Below are 19124 nucleotides of genomic sequence, written 5' to 3'. Positions count from 1 at the left end.
AAGGGATTTACAATTTGCCTGAAACCTGGAATATGCGTTTTCCAGAATCCCACAACACCAAGGGATCCTGGAATCACAGAATGGTTTGGGTTGGAAAGAATCTTTGAAATCATCTTTTTCCACCCTCTGCCATGAGCAGGGACACCTTCCACTCTCCCAAGTTGCTCCAAACCGTGTCCAATCTGGTCTTGGACAGTTCCAGGGATGGGACAACCTCTGCCAGTGCCCTCCTAGTGCTTTAGAGCACTAAATGTTTTTTAAAAAAAGGTACTTGTGCTTGTTGCCCAAAACCTGCAGTGATCTGAAGAAGATTTCAGGGATTGTGTGGTGCCTGCCTGGCAAACAGCCTGAACTGTGTGGTGTTAAACGAGCAGTTTCTTGCTGTCATTGGGGTCTCTTGAGAAAACTCAGCCTGGATCAGACCTTTCCTAATTGATGCTTCCTTTCTAGCAGGTCTTGCTACCCTGCTGCCTTTGGACCTGATGTTGTGGTTTAACCTGGTTTAACACCCTGGGTTTGCTCTGCTTGTGGGTAACTTGTGTAGGGCAGCTCAGCAGAAGGAGATTGCCCATGGAAATGTCACTCCTGGAGGGGTGGCTTGTGTCAGCCCTGATTGCTTGGGCCTCATTCAGTGTCCTTTACATCTATGAGAACTGTCAACTTCAGTGGGTGTTCCCTGGGCCCGTGCTGTTATTTCTGCTGGCTGTCTGCTAAATCACACTGAAAAGGAGCAAAATTGCTGTTACTCCCACCTGTATCGTGCAGGCAGAGCCCGTTGCCAAGGGAATGTTGTGCAATCACGAGTGAGATGCAGAGTGCCTATTTCTTTCTTAGAGATTGGGATAACTGAAAAAATACGGAAAGAATTTGGAGGGGGAGTCATGGCTGTAGATACAGATGTTTGTATAACACACCTGGTGCTCTTGGCTGGGGATTTTGTTACTCTCAGCTTATTTGTCCCCCTCAGTGACCTGGAAAAGGAAAGTGAATTTTCAGAATGAAGGGCTGCTGCTTTTGTGATGGGAAGAGCAGGGCGAGGTAGGGACCCACACAGCCCCTGTACACTGGAGCTGTTGGCAGTGTTTGGTTGATAGTTGGAGTTTTATAAAGCCATCTTCCCCTCCAGCTGAGATTCTGTGTGTTTTGGAGAGCAAACACACAAGCCTTTGGTCTCCAAACCTGGCTGAAAGGCTTCAGATAGTCTGTAAGGGCTTCTAGGGCTCAGGTAATCTGAGGGGAGTGGAAGAGGTGGAAGGTAATTGTGTTACCTCGTGTTTTCTGTGGTTAAAGCCCTGCTTTAAGTGATGGTAGCTCAGCTCAGCTGCTGGGTGGTAACTTGCTACGACTTGACATCTGCAACTGCAGCTCAAGGAGGGGAAAAATAAACATGTGGTTGATAAGTGGTGTAGTTTTCTGGCTAATAGCTGTTCTTGAAGCGTTTCTTCAAAACCTCTTTCTCCTGCACCCCAGAAAGGTGAGTAAGGGTTCATCAGATGCTCTCAGGGCTGTTCTCCTCCATACTCAATTTTTATTCTGTCATCATGGGCCTTAATGCCCCCAAGGCCATGTGGTTTGGTTGGTAAAGCCACCTTTGCCCTGCTTGGCTGATGGAAAGCACAGGTTTCCCCCAGGCAGCTGCTGCAGGTGTTTGCACAGCGGCGGACGCTGCGTTCGGCGGCTCCATCGGGCACTGGGGCGTAGCAGATTTTGGCTCCTGCTCAGGGAAGACTGAGGGGAGCTGGCTGGAATTTGCCCTGGTGGTGGGAGGCTTTGCTCTGGGTGAGGCAGTGCCAGTCCCAGGGCTGGAGCTGGCTTGGGGCAGTGCTGGACTGTGGGTACAGAGGAAGATGTTAAATGAGCAGTTTCTTGCTGTCATTGGGGTCTCTTGAGAAAACTCAGCCTGGATCAGACCTTTCCTAATTGATGCTTCCTTTCTAGCAGGTCTTGCTACCCTGCTGCCTTTGGACCTGATGTTGTGGTTTAACCTGGTTTAACACCCTGGGTTTGCTCTGCTTGTGGGTGACTTGTGTAGGGCAGCTCAGCAGAAGGAGATTGCCCATGGAAAGTGCTGGGAATTGGCTCCTGCCAAGGTCAGCCTGTGGTTTCAGTGAGTGCAGTCCTGCAGGTGTGACTGGGGGGAATTCAAACACCAACAAGGTGGTTTTGAAGATGAGAAGAGGTTCAGGTGAGGCTGTGGTGGAAGGGAAGATGGAGAGGAGGCATCAAGCACTGGTCACAGAATGGGTCTCCTCTCTGCTTAGAGTGCTCGGGTCTGGCTTCATGGTGGCAGCTCTAATTTACATCTGGTTTAAAGCTGCTTAAAAAAAAAATAATTACCTCCCCCATTTAATTTTAAAGCCACCCGTGTGCCCTGTGATTCTGGATTCTATTGCTTCTCTGGGGAGGGCTGTGCAGGATTTGTCCCTTGTTATGGGCTCTCTTTTGCCTGACACATGAGGAACAGCCTGTCTCCTCTTTGCTAGCATCCCTCCAAAGACTTCACAGGCAAGCCTCTTCCCTTTGAATCTTCTTTCCTCATGCAGGATCCACCCAGCCAAAAACAATAAAACATAAAATGGAAAGAGAAAACAAACAAAAAAAGGGACTGTTCGTGATTTCTGTCTTTTGCTGCCAGTTGGCTGCACGACTTGAACACTCTTCTTTTTTTTTCCCCCCACTCGTTCCAACCCATTCCAATGTGGTAGTCTTTAAGTTGCAGCAGGAATGTCTGGGAATAACTCGCATCCCAAAGCGACAGCCTGAGAAATGAGGAGCTGGTCTCCTCCTCAGGCACCAGATGGAGGAACTGTCCTGCTCAGCCCTTGGTTTTTTGGGAACAAAAGCTTCTGTGGTCTCTGCAGGGACCCAGGACAGCACAGCTCCTGCGTGAATTTCTGCTACAGGGTTTAAATGGAGGCAGGTGGTGCTGAGGTCCCAAAAGTGCCTGGGGAAGGAGGTTCTCTGTTAAAACCTCCATGGTGGCGAGTACAAGAGGCTGAATAAAGAGATGGCTAAAGCAGAGCGTGTGGAGGGAGCATCATCACTGTACTGGGGCTGGGTAACTCTGGGGTGTAACTGCAGGTACCCACTGAGCTGTGTGCCTGCGTGGGGTGTGGCTGGGCTGGGTGACTGTGGGGTGTATTTGGCAGTGGGCATTTAAGATGTGTAATTGTAGGGCATGTTTGGCTGTATCCAGGGATGCTGTGCAGCTGTGGGGTGTATTTGGGCTCTGTACCATCAGGGTGTGTAACTGGGGGGTGTATTTGGCAGTGTGTATTTAGGATATATAACTGGGGGTGTATTTGGCTGTATTCCTTCAGGATGTGTAACTGTGGGGTGTATTTGACTCTATACTATCAGGATGTGTAATTGTGGGGTATATTTGGTAGGGAACATTTAGGATCTATAACTGGGGGGTGCATTTGGCTGTACTCCTTCAGGATGTGTAACTACGGGGTGTACTTGGCAGTGTGCATTTAGGATGTGTAATTGTGGGGTGTATTTGGCTCTATACTATCAGGATGTGTAACTGGGGAGTGTATTTGGTAGGGTACATTTAGGATCTATAACTGGGGGGTGTGTTTGGCAGTGCACATTTAGGATGTGTGATTGTGGGGTGTATTTGACTCTATACTATGAGGATGTGTAATTGCAGGGGGTATTTGGTAGGGTACATTGAGAATATATAACTGTGGGGTGTATTTGGCTGTGTTCCATCAGGATGTGTAACTGTGGGGTGTATTTGGCAGTGCACATTTAGGATGTGTAACTGTGGGGTGTATTTGGCAGTGCACATTTAGGATGTGTAACTGTGGGGTGTATTTGGTAGGGTACATTTAGGATGTGTGACTATGGGCTCTCTTTGGCAGGGCACGTTTAGGCTGTGTCATTGTGGGGTCCATTGGGTACAGCCGGTGCCACCAGCAGCTCCATCACAGCCGTGAGTGGAGCCAGCAGCAACTCTGGCAGCACCTCACGTGGTTAATAAAGGGCAAAAATGGCCGAGAAGAGGGATGGGGGATAAAAAACGGTGAGGAGACAGCACTGTGAGCACTAGGGTTGGTGAAGATGGCAAGGAGGAGGTGCTGGAACAGGGGGATGCTCCCTAGCAGGAATTGTGGCCCGTGCAGACCCCACACAGGAGGAGGTTCTCCTGATGGAATGGGACCTCTGGAGGCTCCTCACAGGAGCAGGGGGATGTTTCTGGCAGGAACTGTGGAGGTGATTCCTGGCAAGAATTGTGACCAGTGGAGGCCCCACGCAGGAGCAGGTTCTCCTGACAGGAACCACGACCTGTGGAAGCCCCACGGGAGCATGGGACACCTACGAGAAGGAAGGACAACTATTGCGTCCCAACCATATCTCTCCCAGTTCCCAATCCTTCTGCAGCCCTTGGTGGGAGGTAGATCCCTCAGAAGACGGGAAGTTGAGCCACGGTGGGTGGGAGTAAGGCATTGTGTCAGTTTTATCTTTATTTCTCGTTATCCAAATCAGTTGGCAATAAATCAGGTAGACAGTGATTGGAATGGGATCACCGTACTTCCATAGCAGCCCATCAGCTTTTTCATCTGATTTCCTGCTTTGCCTCGGTTGGGCAGCACAGAGGGTGGACATCTGGCAGCCCACCACAGCAGCAAACATTCATTTCTGCTACCCTAAGCTTGGCACAGCCCTGTGGCAGGGCTCACGGAAAGCCAGATGACTTGTCCGTAAAAAAGTGGGATGCTGGTTGTTTCTGTTGGCTGGGCTCTGCTTCCATGGTGCCTCTGCCATCTGTGGGGTCTCACGGGTTATCCCTTGTTGAAGACAGATGTGGTGGCAAGGTAGAAACAGACTTATTTGACTGAGTGCGAGGGTCACGAGATGCCCAGGGCAGCAGCTGCTGCATGAATAACCTTAGTTTCGACAGAAAAAGCAAGCTGAAATGTTTTCAGTAGATGTGGGGACTGTTCTCAGTGCTGGTGTGGCTCTCGTGTTGCTCAGGGGAAAGTGGAGGGTTTCTGCATTGTCAGACCCGTGTCTTGGGGGCTCTCTATTTCTTCCTTCTTCCTCTTAAGAGTAGGATTAGAAATGGAGGGAATTCAACCCTGTGGAGTGCCTGGCATGTAGTTCTGCTTTGTGGACAGCAAAGCCAGGACCAGCAGATCCAGCCCCAGGAGGCTGTGATACCGAGATAGGGCAGATGTATTCCAGTGGAAGGGAAGCTTCAGGATCTGAGCAGGAGTTCAGCTGTATTCCCACAGGTGGTTCAGAATGGTTTCCACTGCTGCTCTGTATGGGGGAATTGTATTTTTAATCCTGTTTACTGGAACTCACTTGAGGGGAATGTGTTTTGTGTAGCGTTGAGTGGTGGCCAAGCAGCTTTCATTGAGCGGACCAGTTCCAGGAGGGATTCCTTTGCTGGTGCCATCGCTACAGTAGGAAAAACCTGGCTTGGGCATTCCATGAGTTTTCTGATGTTATAGTACTTCAGAATTGCATTGCTTCCAGGAAAAGGCTCATCCTGACTTTTCTTTGAATGCCTGCCTGGAGAGACCGAATTATTGAGAGAGTGGTGGGGTTCCTGGCAGATGGGGATGGTGGAGATGACAGTGGCATGTGCAGGACACTCACTGGAATTTTCTCTCTCCCTCTCTGCCATGAACTCTGATGCATTTAGAGTCTCTGTGACTTGGAAAACGAAGATGTGATTCATGGGATTCTGAGCATACTTTGTAGTAACTTTATTAGTGCAGGGAGTTGATTTGTGGTCACTAAATGTTCAGTCGTTCAAATCAGATTTAAGTAGCTTTAAAATTTATATGGTTTGGAAGCAAAATTTCAGCCTCCCTGGAATCAATGGGGAAAACCACCACAGCCACTGGGATAACGTTTGACTTGTGATGCTTTAAGAAATGTGTCTTCTAAAAGCTTTCTGCTCCTAATTGCATTCCTTTGTTCTTTTTCCTTAAAGTCTTGTGAAGAAAGCAATCTGAGGACCATGCATCCGTGACTCCTGGTACCAGCCTGTGAGCCGGGGCGATGGAAGTTCTAGAGGGCCGCCAGCGTACTGCTTCTGTGACCATTCCCAATGGATTTGCCAGCAGGGTTTTCCAAGCAAACATGGAGGAAGGGAGCACGGACGCCTTGGAGGCCTGTGGTGCTGAGCCCTGCGCCTCCGGCGACGCAATCCCAAGCGAGCAGGAGGAGACACACAGGTATAAGAAGACAACCAAGGGCAACCGGATCTGGAATTTCGTCAGGCGAAGGAAAGGACTCTCTACGAATAAAGACAGACCCCAGTCCATGATCCTGCTGGGAGTTACGGCTGAGGCCTCAGAGTTAAAAAAGCCATCCTTCATGGACAGGGTACGGTCGTCAAAAAAGGGAAGATCCTCCAGGACGCCCAAGAACGTGGATTTGAGAGCGTCCAGAGTGCAGGACGTGTGTGACCCTGAGGAGGACCTTCATTCCAGTGGGCAGAGAGCTCTCTACAGGGTCAAGAAGCTGGGCGATGGCCGGAGGCCCTCCCGCCACTCGTACGCGGGGTACATCGAGGACTTGGACTCTTCTTTTGAGGACATAGAGCTGAACATCAGCATTCCTGAACTCGATACCACTGAAAGCAAATGTCTCAGGGATATCAGTGGCAGATTACACGGGGAGGATAATGATGGTAACTGCCACAGAATACCGGCCAGGAAGAGTGACTCTTTGAATTTCGAACACATTAAGAGTCCTGCAATTACAGAAGGGGACAATCAAAAGAGGTGTGCTGTGCTCCCACAGGAGAGCAGGAGAGGAAGGAGCTCTGATGTCTGGAGCTATCTGAAAGGAATTTCATTAGCTGGCAAAGATAATTCAAAGCTCCCAGATCAAAGGGCTGAAACCAATTTCCAGAACCTAGAAAATACAACCGATCATTCCGCTTCTTACTTTGACTTTGATACAAGATGTGAGGAGAATCTCAGCCAGCGGAAAAAATCAAACGGTGCTGCCAAAGCCACTCACTTTGGGGGTGTTGTGAGGTTCCTGACCAGCGTGGCCGAGGCAGCTCGGCGGCTGCGAGGCTCCTCGAGGGCGTTTTCCCCCGATGAGAAGAGGCCTCAGCGGAGTTTCCGAGGCCGCAGGCAGGATGTTGCCTCCCCCAAAGAGGGCTTGGTTATCGAGAACGAGAGCGCAAAGGCCTTCTGCACGGTGGGAGCCTGTCTGCAGTCCCCGGATTCGGGCACGTGGGAGAACCTGAGCTTGGAGAGTTTAGCGGGGAAGGAGCCCATGCAGCACTGCAAAACCACGGAAGGGGCAAAAGGCGTTGGTTCCTCTGGGCCGGACGGTGGGAATGACAGACTTAATGAAACATCACTTTCCCCCTTTGGGCCAGAACCGGCCATGTCCCACCTGGCAGAGCTTGCAGATGGCTCTTTCACTGAGCTGAATAGCAAAGACCCCTCTGAGGATCTGGCTGAACTTCCACAGACGACTCCGGCCGAACCGATTCAGGACTTGGGCACTACTGCAGAGAAGCCCCAGATCGTGGCCAGGGACCTGCCACCTTCTCATGATCTTCCTGTGAATAGTCTGGATACTGGGGACTTGGGCTGTTCTCCAGCTGCCAGTGGGGACTTTTCTGCAGTGACTGGGGCTCAGACCCACCTCCCACAGGCATCACCAACTAAACTTGATACTGAGCATGTGGCTTGTGCCCCGGTGGTTGCTAAAGACGTGGATCTGTCTCCAGCAGTTGCTCAGGAGCTTTCAGAGACAGAACTGGATAATCAGGACTTGAGAAATCCTGAGCTGCCTTTGCAAAACTTGTCTGGAGGTGAGCTGGAGTTTCAGGACACTGGCAGTACCCTGGAGAGGGTCGTGGGCAGGGACCTGCCACCTCCTCTTGATCTTGTCAATAATCTGGATGCTGCAGATCTGGGCTGTTCTCCAGCTGCTGATGGTGCCTTTTCTGCAGTGACTGAGGCTCAGACCCACCTTCCACAGACATCACTGACTAAACTTGATACTGAGGATGTGGCTTGTGCACCAGTGATTGCTAAAGACATGGATCCATCTCCAGTTGTGGCTCAGGAAATTTCAAGGACAGAACTGGATAATCAGGACTTGAGAAATCCTGAGCTGCTTTTGCAGGACTTGTCAGGAGGTGAGCTGGGGATTCAGGACTCAGGCAGTACTCCAGAGACATTGCAGGCTGGGGGCAGGGATGTGCCACCTTCTCCTGATCATCCTGTGAATAAGCTGGATACTGTGGACTTGGACCATTCCTCAGCTGCCAATGGTGACTTCTCTGCAGCAGCTGAGGCTCTGATCCACCTTCCACAGGCAGCTCTGACTGAAGAGATCCAAGACACTGTCAGTACTCTGGAGAAGAGTCAGGTCATGGGCAGGGACCTGCCACCTTCTCACGATGTTCCTGAGAATATTCTGGATGCTGGGGACATGAGCTGTTCCGCAGTTGCCGACGTTGACTTTTCTGTAGTGACTTTTTTAAAGTGCTCCACAGTGAGAAGGCAGGGTTTGGAGCAGCCTGGTGGCCGCATTAAAAAGCGGGGAACCACTTCATTTGTGGAACAAAACTCTGTGGAGGTCATGGACAGAGTGGAAGAGTTCAGCTGCAGCACGGAGTGCAGGCCCTTCCAAGTGCACGTCTCGAGGATTGTCTCCTCTGGACGGCTCAAAAATGGAAAGGTATGAGCAGCTTCTTGAGGTTTGCAGTAAGACCACGCTGTTGTACATCTTACAAAGCTGGTTTGCACTTGGAAGCATTGTTTTACATCCCCCATTGGGATTTCCAGTTAAGGAGGTTGTTCTGTGAGTGGTGGCAGTAGACACAGCTTTTACATCAGTCTGAGCTCTTACTTACTAACTTCCAGAGCTGCTTCTCCTATGACCCTTTGTGTGGATCAGTGTCTCTCGAAGAGGGAGCAGCAGTTTATGTATTTCTAGACACTGCCTTCAGTTTTTTTCCTCACTGCATTTAAGTTCATTTGAAGTAGAAGCTCCTAAGAAGAGGGGTTTTGCCAAACTGAGAGTTAGGTGCTCTGTGGGCAAACAGAATTCAGCAATTGCACTTTGGCCTCTGTGTTTTCTTACCTAAAATACTGCTGGGTAGTGTAGGAGTGATGGAGTGGGTGATGAATGAGAGGTGGGCAATGCTGGTGGCTCCAATCATGGCAGGACGTTCCTGTCTGGTACAAGCAAGTCTTTCAAAGCCCTTAAAATCCTCAGAACATTTCAGTGGACATTGCATTTTGGACTAAGATGTTACAAATCTGTCTTGTCTGGCTTATTGCTGGGAAACCTCAGAAGTCCTGTGGAGCCAGTGTGAAGCCCAGCTTTAGGGTTCTTTCGGGTACCTGCTGGTTAGCTGAGGCTGGAATGAGGACTTTTTCTTTTATCAAGGTGCCAGGTAGAAAAATCACGTTGATTTGTGAAGAAACTTTCTCTTTTCCTTTTGGGTTTGGAGAGACAAGAGATATTCCAGAGGTGGTGACGCTGTTCCCTGTTGGAAAAGGGGTCACAGTAGCTCCTGAGCCAAGAGGGGAAGTGTTTGAAAATTGGCAGCAGATTAGAAATGCTGGGGGGAAAAAATCTGAACTTCTGACTTGCAACTAAAACAGGCAGTAGCATTGTTAGTTATTCCTGGTTTTGTTTTTCTGCTCTGCTTTGTGTAGTACAAAGAATTACTGAAGCGCTCTGTGTAATCCCAGGCACTCCAGAGCACTGAGTAGTGGTTGGTCACTTCTTGGGGTTGCTGGAAGAAACATTTTTAGGAGGAACTTGAGAGGGCTGTGGTTTGATATCCCTTCACAGGGACCAAGCTGAAAGTATTCTGGGCGGGAGCAAGATGAGAGAGGCACGAAAGGATGGAGTGGAGCAGAGGGAAATACCGGCACTCTCCTCCCAGAGCAGCCAGGAGCGCAGGGGCTGCCTGTCTGATCCCAGTGCTCTCAGGGCACAATCCCAGCACTTTCCCAGCTCAGCTGTGTGAACAGGAGATGCCCTAAGCCCCAGCTCAGCTGTTGCAGCTTACAAACATTACAGAGAAACTTAAATATGGTGCTTGAGATAACTGGGCAGGAAACCTCCCCCGAGTTCCCGTGGAGCGTGGCGATAGCACACGACCTCCGGGCTGCCGCGGCTTCCTCTTGCAGGGAGGGCTGGCTGCCTCCTGGGCAGGAGCAGCAGCAGGGTGGGAGGGATGGCAGACAGCCCCAGCTGGGTTGTGGACGCCTCCAGCACCCCAGGAACTCCTGCTGCAGGTTTGGAAATGCACAGCGATCTGGTGGTGGCATCAAGGCCAGAGCACAGGGAGGCTAAAGGAGGGATCTCCTGGACAGGAAGAGCCCTGGATGGTCTGCCAGCAGCTCCAGTAACAAATGACCTGAGATACCCCAGGGATTTGCTTGCCTATCTCCCATCAGGGAGCGGCAGTCAGAAACACTTTCCCAAAAACAAACATGGAAGAGGAGTAACTGCAGCCTGAGCGTGACAGTAGCAGCAAACTCCAGCCTCTTATTGTTTTAGGGCTCAATCCATCTCTTTGCTGGCACCTGTTCCTCAGGACAGTTGTTGGCCCTGCTGCCTCCGGTCCAGGCTGCTCTGGTTCACTGTAGGATTTGTATTTCAAGGGAAGTGCCCAACCACAGGCAGGGAGAAGGTGCTGCCAGGATGGGCTGGCTTGGCCAGGCCAGCTGCTGTGAGCAAGTTCTCCAGCAGTTTTACAGTGTATGAGCAGTGTAGGGCAGAAAGCATTTCCCAAACAACTTAAACATTGTCCCACAAAAAGCATTAAAGTGCCTGTTCCCACAGGGCTCCTGTGGAGAGATGGTGTGACAAACTGAGGCTGGTGTAGCACAAGGGATGCTGGAGTGGGATTTAGGGCATCTGTACATTAGTTCTGTCAGTCAGTAAATCTGTTCAGCTGTAATCTCTTGCAATTAATGCCCCTGTTTTTTGCTTCCTGGTCTTGTCTTTTGAAATTGTAATGTCTTTGGGCAGGAGCTGAGAGATACGATGGGCAAGTGGCTGGTAGGGTTTGATCCTGGTGCTTTAAAGGAAATAGCATTGCAGCAGCATTTGATAAGAGCTGCTGTAGAAAAGTAGACAAGCACATCCCTGATAGTTGCTTTCAGACCCCATCCCAAATTCTCATGTGGTCTGGGGACTTGGGAAACAGTGGAGATAAAACGTTTTGAAGAATTGGAAGAACGGTAAAGGTTAAAACCAATTGTCAGTGGGAAATGCATTACTCCATTCATGCTGCAGCAGCTCTGGAATCAAAGTGCCATCCTTACTCTGAGCGATACGAGAAATGGAGGAAAAGATGACATGAAGGTTTTACCAGGTTTTGGACAGAATTTACATTTTCCATGTCTCCACTGAAGTGATTTATCCTCATCCCACCTCTAAAAACACCACAGCACCCCAACAGGGAAACTGCTGCTGCAAGAAGCCAGGCATAGCCCCAGGAGTTGTCTTTGACCACTTCCAGTAGCTTGAGATGATGCTTAGATGGAAAGCAGCTTTGATACCATGTAATTTGCAATTCCAGCTTTCCATCGGGCTTCCAAAGTGCCTCATGTATCCATAGACAGCGCTTGTGGGTGATTTGATACCTCCTTTGGAGTGACACTAGGAAAGGTTGCAAAACAGGCACCTGAATGCATATTTCAGGTATCAGTTTGGAGTTTTTAGGACCCAGAAACAAGGTTCAGGTTTATTGCTGGTGGAGAGATCTGCCATGGGATGAGGTCCCTGCTTGTCCCAGGGCCATGACGGGGAGCATCTCGGAGCCTCTGGGCTCTGTCACCCTGGCAGTGACAGAGCAGAGGGCTCTCACCGCAGTCTTTCTGTGCCCTCTGCTGGCTCGTTGGGAAATAAGAAGTTCTTTTTATGGAACAGAAAGCCTAATCGTTTTCCTTGGGGTTCAGAATTTTATCTCCAAAGGGTTTGCAGGCTGCAACTTGCTTCTGGCTGATGTGGCTGCGCACAGACCCCAGCTGGGTTTGTGAGGCTGTTCTCCGGGGGAATTAGGATTGCCAGAAGTGTGAAAATGAGATTTCTCTGGGTTTGTCAGCCTTGGCAAAAGCTGTGTCCCATAGGGTGAGGTGCCAGGCCGATGGGATGCTCTGTTTGGTTTCAGGGCTCTGTAAGGGGCTGTGTGCTCAAACTGCAGATGTTTCTCCTGAGCAGCTGAGGTTGTTCCTCTGAGGGCTGGGCTCGGGATCCAAACTGTCCCTGGTGCAGGGTGGTGCTGCTCCGAGTGGCCCACATGGATATGGGGCAGGATGGGTGCTGTCAGGGCATGAGTAGGTTTTTGGGATTCTGTGCTGTAGCTGCTGTGTGTGGGAAAAGGAGCCTCTCCCTGCGCGGTGGGTCCGACTGGAAGCGCAGGATTACTGATTTGCCTGAGTGTGCACATGCCAGGGGATGGCTTTGCAGATCTGCTGCCTGATAGCTGGGGCATCGCTCAGATCCTCCCACAGCTTTGGGCTTTGGCTGTAGTGCAGCTCCAAGTGCCTTTCCACAAGAGGAACATCCATCAACTTCCCGTTTCTGTGCTTGCTGAGAAGTCGCAGGTGATGCCCAGCAAGTTCACAGCGACCTTTAGCTTGAGATTGTTCTGTTGTGGGAGCAGCTGCAGAGATGGGATTGCTGAGTGGATTTATTCCTTCCCTCCCACTGCTGAATGCCATTGACCAGGAAATGGTATCTGGGAGAGTTGATCTTCAGAGCTTTCTTCATCTCCTGGTTATTCAGCTCCTGCGTTGTGTCTCAGCCTGCTGTAACAAAAGACTTTATAGTCCTTCCAAATCAAGGAACAGTACTTTACTTTCTAAATCCTGCTGTTGCCAAAAGTGTGCTGTGTTCCTGTCTGCAGCAAGGTGCAATTTACTTGCAGAATGAAGATTTTGGGTATTTATGGCTTTTAATATGGTTGTGTCTGACAATCATTTTATTTTTAGAGGAGACAAAACCTCTAAAGCCTATCTGCAAGCTGCTCAGATTCTTGTATTCATAATAACCAGGAGGTGCTAGGAAAATCTTGAATTAAAGCCTATATTTAGTGCTGTCTGTAGTGGGGTAGGGTTTTTTGGGAAATGTATTTTTAACATTGTCAGGGAAAGGCAGGTTGAGTTTGCAAAGCTGATAGGCTTTGCATGTATATATAACCAGCCATGGAGCACACGGATAATTCAGATTTCCACGTTTTCTTTAAACACATGGTGTGCCTTTCCTTTGTCTCATTCCCAGCCTCAAAAGTTACACCAGGGCATCAGAGTAGGGGTGAGAAGGGGCACCTTTGGGCATCGCTGGCCTTGTGGTAAAGGGATTGTGTGTCCAAAACTTCCCTGGAAGGAAGCTTTCCTTTGGCTTTTACCTCCTCCCAGCTGTTTTCCAGCCAAGGGAAGTGCACTGGCTCACTGGATATGATCCTGGTGCTGCGAGATGGAGCCTTAATTCATCCACAACTTTCTTTTGGGGTAATTACGGCCTGTCGGCTTTGTTCTTCATCTGTAAATGAAAATAACAGCACATCAGTGAAAATGAGCTGCTGGAGTCTTGAGGATGGAAACGCCAAACCATCCCAGGCACCCAGTTATTAGCAGGCTCCTGGAAGTGTGACAGATGTGTCTGTGATTGAGCCTAGAAACCTCCCAGAGGTTTCTAAGTTTGTTTGCTTCCCCTGACCTTTGTCAAATGATTTTTCTTCTGATTTCTTGACTCTAAGATTATACACAAGACTTCCACGGTGTCACATGTCACAGAGAATAAAATGAAAAGTAGGAGTTTGAATTGTGATGTTTTTAAAAAGAACATTCCATTCTGCAAAATGTCATGGTACAGTGTCATTTTCAGGAACTTTTCCTCCTGGAATAGAATAATAAAAGTTGGAGTGAGGAAAACGCCAACGTTTTTCTCCACTTAGCTGTAAATGCCAATTCTTTGGATTGCTGTTACCAAGCATTAAGGTATAACTGAGGTATTTGACCATTTTCTGGGTGCTTCAACCCACTGCAACTGTTTTATTCAGGTAAATATTTTGTAGGCTGTAGATGCAAGGACATGTCTGGTTAGCTGTTGTCATCAGTGAGCTGCCAACCAGTTTGGCTGCTCTTTGCTGTGCCTTGGAAGCAGCCAGCCCTTGCTGGTACGGGGTCCTCAGCACCTGCTAATTCCTTCCCTGTGTGTGCTCCTGCTGGGACTTGGGAATGGGAGAGCAGCTTCACCCCAAAATGCAGAGCAGGAAGTGGGTCTCCATCAAGATTACTCCCAGGAGTTCCTGGGACACTCAGTGCCCCTGGAAGTGTTGGACTCAAAGCTGTGCAAGGTCTGAGCCCCGTGCAATGGGGGCTGCACACCAGGGCCAGCAGGTCCTGCAGTCAGAAATGCACCAGGTGCAGCTTGCAGCGAGCTGTGCTGCCCTGTCTGGGAAATTCTGTGTATTACTCTGTGCCCTGTGGTTGCTTTGCCTGAGACTTGACTGCTATTGGTAAAATTCTTTTGTGCCCCTTCTCTTGGCAGCCGACATCTCATCCTTCGCAGCCGTCCCCGCAAGCAGCGCCCTTCAAGGTGCTGGTGGAGCGCTGCCGCTCCGAGCCCCTCTCGCAGAGCACCCCGATGGGGCTGGACCAGGTGGGAGGGCGCATGCAGCACCTGCTCCGGAGACGAGGTGAGTGGCTCTTCTCTCCCAGCTTTGTTTTTGGGTGTCTCCCATCCTGCAGAGCCAGCCAAGGGCAGGAGTGGAAGAGTCAGGAATGGGGCTTGCGTCCGTGCTGGTTACATCCAGGTGAGGGAGCTCCGATAGCCGCGTGCTGAGGAGTTCCTTGCTGGCTAATAGGATCTTCTTGTGCTCAGTGTGTTTATGGAATAAGGCTGTTTCCTCTCTTTAGTGTCTCTGAACACAGTCCCCATAATCTGGTTATGAGGGGATGAACAGGAGTAGGCACGTGAGGTGTAAAAGCTGTTCAGCAGCTGCTGCGTGAGTTTATATTTGGTAGTTTTCTCTTGGATTTCTGTCCCCTAGGGATCCTCTGTGGTGAGGTGGTGAGGGGTGGTGGATACTGAGATCACAACTCAAGGCTGATGTTTGTTTGGAAACACAAGAAGTAAGGGGATTTATCCTCTTGTGCTTGGGTGCTTTTCATGATGAGGGAGGGAATCTCATGAGCCAAAGTCCGGGGTGACCTCTCTGCATCTGTCCTGCTCACAGAGATGCCAGAGAGAGCGCTGTGGAATGTATTTGCTGGCAGGGTCTTGTGCTGGCAGGTAAATTGGTTGACAGCTGAATAGATGACATCATTTTTTTGAACCTCCTAATTAAAAGGATTGATAATGAGAGAAAGGGAATTATTTCCTGAAGGGCCACTGCTGGCATGAAGAATCCTGTGATTTAGCAATGGGCAAGCACGGGAGTGCTGCCAGATTGTGCTGGCATTGCTCGGGAGCGCTCCGGGGATCCGGGCGGCTGATGGATGGTGGCAGCACATCAGGGTTAAGAAGAACTAGGGAGGACAAGGCAAATTGGCTGCCTGTGCTGTTAATTGATGGCTCTGCTGCTGGGGTGCACATGTTCCCAGCACAGGGGAGTCACACCCCCCCCTCAGAGTGAGCATTCCTTGTTTGCATCCCGCTCCCGAGCGCTGCTCCATCGCGAGCAGCCTCCTGCTATAATCGGCACCGTGCTGCAGCCTGGCTCTCCAAGAGTCTCCAAAGTGAAATGTGGGCTACTAAAAATAGCAGCAGGCTGCCTGCATCAGCATTGAGGAAATAGGTCTCAGTGCAATCTCTCTCCCAGCAACGCTGGAAGAGAATCAGGATGGCTGCCCAGGCAGCCTGCAGCGGGATCCCAGCCCTGCTGCGCTCTGGCCTGGCCAGGGCAGAGCCCCCACCTGTTTGGCTTGGGGGTCTCCACTCTCCCAAAGCCTGGAACCGTTTATGCTGGTCTCAAACCCCTCAGGACTGACACAGTCTGAAACCTCTGCCTGGTTAGAAGTACATCAGGAGATAGAAATTTAGCGGTGTGCATCTTTGAGGGAAGAATTCCAGAATGTGGCTGTTTCCTGTAGATCCGTGCTCCAGGACTGGGATGAGGAGCCTCCAGGTGCTGGAGACACCTGTGGGGATGCAGGTACCGTGTATGTGTGCTGCCTGGATCACATGGACCTGTGCTGGCAGCTGCTGTGGGGGCACCAGTGGTGCTCAGCTCTGCTTCCTTCCCTCCAGGCCAGGGGATGTGAAGAGCCTGATGGAAGAAGGGATTCAAATCTAAGCTCGCCAAATGTGGGAGGGAAAACTCTGGTCTCACACAGAAATAGCAGCTTCACCCCAAAAAGAGAGGGATGGGATGTGGAGCTGAAAATTTGGGTTGATCGGAAAAGTAGAGCTCATTTGCTTCTTTCTCACAGGCTGCTTTGTGCCTGGGTAGTGCCATCTGCAAGGCCAGGCTGGGGTCTGGTGTGAGCGGTATCAATTAAAGCTAGAGCAGAACTGCATCTGTGAGGGCTTGGCCTGAAACGCTGGGGGTGAGAACTAGCCCAGTTTCCTTAAAAAACCAGCTTTTATGGACTTACCCATTCTTGTTTTGTGTGTAAATTCGAGGAGCTGTTTCTTTTCCAAGGTCTGGCATCCTGTGGACCACGGTGACTGTGCAGCTGGGATTGCTGCAGGTGCTGCTGCTGGAGCAGTTGTGACCCAGGGAGCTGCTGCCCTGTGCACACCGGTGCAGGTTGATGAGGGTCTCCTGCTCCTGGCAGAGCCTCCTGGCTCCACAGCCAGCTGGGCTGGCCCCACCTCGGGATGTGGCTCCCGGCTCTGCCTTTTTGTAGTATCCAAGCTGCACTATTTCTCTTGTATCCCAAGAGCACTGAATAAAGCACCTAAATATACTCTCTGCTCTCCTTTTCTAAAGGAGAGGTTGAATGAGTCTCTTGCAAACAATTTTGTTTCTTTCATTTAAAAGAACAGCCTCCGCCCCCAGCCTGAGCTAAAGCACAGCATTTATCTTTTGTCATTCCTTTTTTTTTTTTTTTTTTGTTCCCGTGGATTTTCTCCTGGCAGCTGAGAACGAACAGGCTTCAAAGACCCTGAAGGTGCGCGGGAACTGCAGGAACGGTGGCCGTCGATGGAACCTCTTCAAGCCTGGAGCTGAGAAGCTGCAGATCAGCAGGGTAAGGAGCTGTGTGGAACGTGCCTCTGCCTGCTTCAGGGCTGGCATTTGCCTGCTTTGGCCTTTGTGTTTATAACAATGTGCTTGACTAACAGCTTCCTCAATCCCTGGTCCTTCAGCCACAGATGGGGTTTTGTTTGGTTTGTTATTATTTTGTAGCAATGAAAGCGCAGATGTGTTGTCCTTTCCCCCAAATCAGTGTCCCTTCAGTGTATTGCAGAGGCTTTCTGGGCTGTCACTGGGCCTCCTGTGCCTGTGGCTGAGTGTTCCGTGCAGGTGGAGGGAACTGTGACGTTTCACATCGCCTTCAGATCTGCTCCGTGGTTGTGATGGGTTTATTTTTTTCTCCTTCCCTTTTTAGCCATGTGTCCTTTGGGTTTGGTGCTGCTCCCAGCACCATCTCGGTGACAAATTCACGTCACTGCTTCTTTCCCAAACTGTTTTGCAAATATAGGCACAATCCACTCGGTTCTTTTTTTGTGAATGATGCTTCTAGTGGGGGAAGTAAAAGCTGTTGTGGGCTTGGGGATGTTCATGTTTTTTTCCGGGCAAAATTCAGAAAAGATGGCAAAAATTGTAGAATTTGTCTGATATGTTTCCTTGCTTGGGTGGAGGGTTGGTTTTTTTGCCGTGCCCTGTGTTTGAAATCTGGAGGCCTTGGTTATTTCGTAGTCGTGTTTTAGATTTGTAGTGCTCACGAGTCTGGTTTCACTGGTACCCAACATATCCAGATTGTCCAAAACCCAACAGATTTTCCAGCCTGCAGTGTGATGCAGGCAGGGTTTTCTAGTGAACAGGTTTAGCCCTTGTTCTTCCTGTAGGGCACACGAACAAAGGATGCTCTGGGAGCCAGGAATTTCCCTGCTGGAATGGAGAGGGGAACTGACCTTCTGTGGTTGTGTCGCTGTGGCTCTTTCCCAGCCCACTGCTGTCCTTCCTTACCAGACCTTTATTGTATTCCTTTCCCCTTTGATATCTGCTGAACTGCCTTCCTGAAATGTGGTTTCCAGGGGGGGCCTGGCCTCTGTGTGTGTTTTTCCATCCCAGGAGCAGTAAGTTGGCCGTGGGTGAGACTGACTGCTCCGTCCTCCTCGTGTTGGGTGCTGGGAACGCGTGCAGGGATGGACTGCTGGATTTCTGGTCGCTTGTGACTTTCTGGAATTCCATCTTGCATCACTTCTGTTTTCTTTGCTGAGTTTTTGTGGGCTGAAGTACAAAGGCAGAGGAGAGATAGACAAGGAGCTGAGCCCTTCTTTTTCTCTTCCTTCCCTTTGGGTCCTGCCTTGCTGCCCAGACATGAACTGCTTCTTTCAACTCAGGAAGGCTGCTCTGGTTTTAGACAAGCTGAACATCTAAAGCTTTGAACAAAGTTTTCCTGGAAGATAAAACGATCCAGATCCAATAAAGCTGTTTGTCCTTGGGGCCAGGATAAAGGCAGGTGGCTGCAGAGCAATAGAGCAGTGAAATACCCTGTTGTGCAGTGTGCAAGCCCTGCCTTGGAATGGCTCAGGTGTGTTATCCATTAGCTGTGTCCACGTCCAGGATCTGGTACTGACCAGTGCATGGGTATATTTGATCCATCTTAATTAATCACTTTATTACACCTTAATTAATCACTTTATTCATCCCTTGAGAGGAACCTTTGCAGCTTTCATAGCTGTCCTGGAGAGGCCCTCCTGGAAGCCAAGGTGCTGTTTGACATAAAATTGCTCCTGAATTATGTGAGCCCTGAGCATCCTGATAAAGCCAGGCCTGTTTCAGATTGCAGAGACCCTCAGAGAGGCTGTGGAGAACTGAAACCTCAGCAAGCCAAATACCCTGCTGGAGTCTGGGAAAGGTCAGCTAAGGAACTGCTCCTGCTGTGGTGATAGCTGGGAAGGATGTGGAGCTGGGAAGGGAAGTGAGCTGCCCATGAGCACAGAGATCTGCGGGTGCTGTTTGGCTCAGACACGGCCATGCCAAA

At 50.1% G+C, this 19124-nt stretch overlaps 1 protein-coding gene across 5 annotated transcripts in view; it reads left to right on the top strand.

Moving 5' to 3' along the window:
• Positions 1-19124, top strand: part of ARHGEF9 (Cdc42 guanine nucleotide exchange factor 9) — a 197605-nt gene that overhangs the window by 16584 nt on the left and 161897 nt on the right. For all 5 annotated transcript variants that reach the window (XM_039572099.1, XM_039572097.1, XM_039572100.1 and 2 more), the window contains exons 2-4: positions 5954-8676; positions 14518-14665; positions 17053-17162. In XM_039572099.1, the coding sequence (XP_039428033.1) occupies positions 6022-8676; positions 14518-14665; positions 17053-17162 (2913 nt within the window). In that variant the 5' untranslated portion in view covers positions 5954-6021. The remainder of the gene's footprint in view (positions 1-5953; positions 8677-14517; positions 14666-17052; positions 17163-19124) is intronic.

Source organism: Corvus cornix, chromosome 4A (assembly GCF_000738735.6).
Source record: "Corvus cornix cornix isolate S_Up_H32 chromosome 4A, ASM73873v5, whole genome shotgun sequence".
Classification (NCBI taxonomy): domain Eukaryota; kingdom Metazoa; phylum Chordata; class Aves; order Passeriformes; family Corvidae; genus Corvus; species Corvus cornix.
Note: the sequence above shows the minus strand (reverse complement) of the source record. Positions and strands in the feature narration are given on the sequence as shown.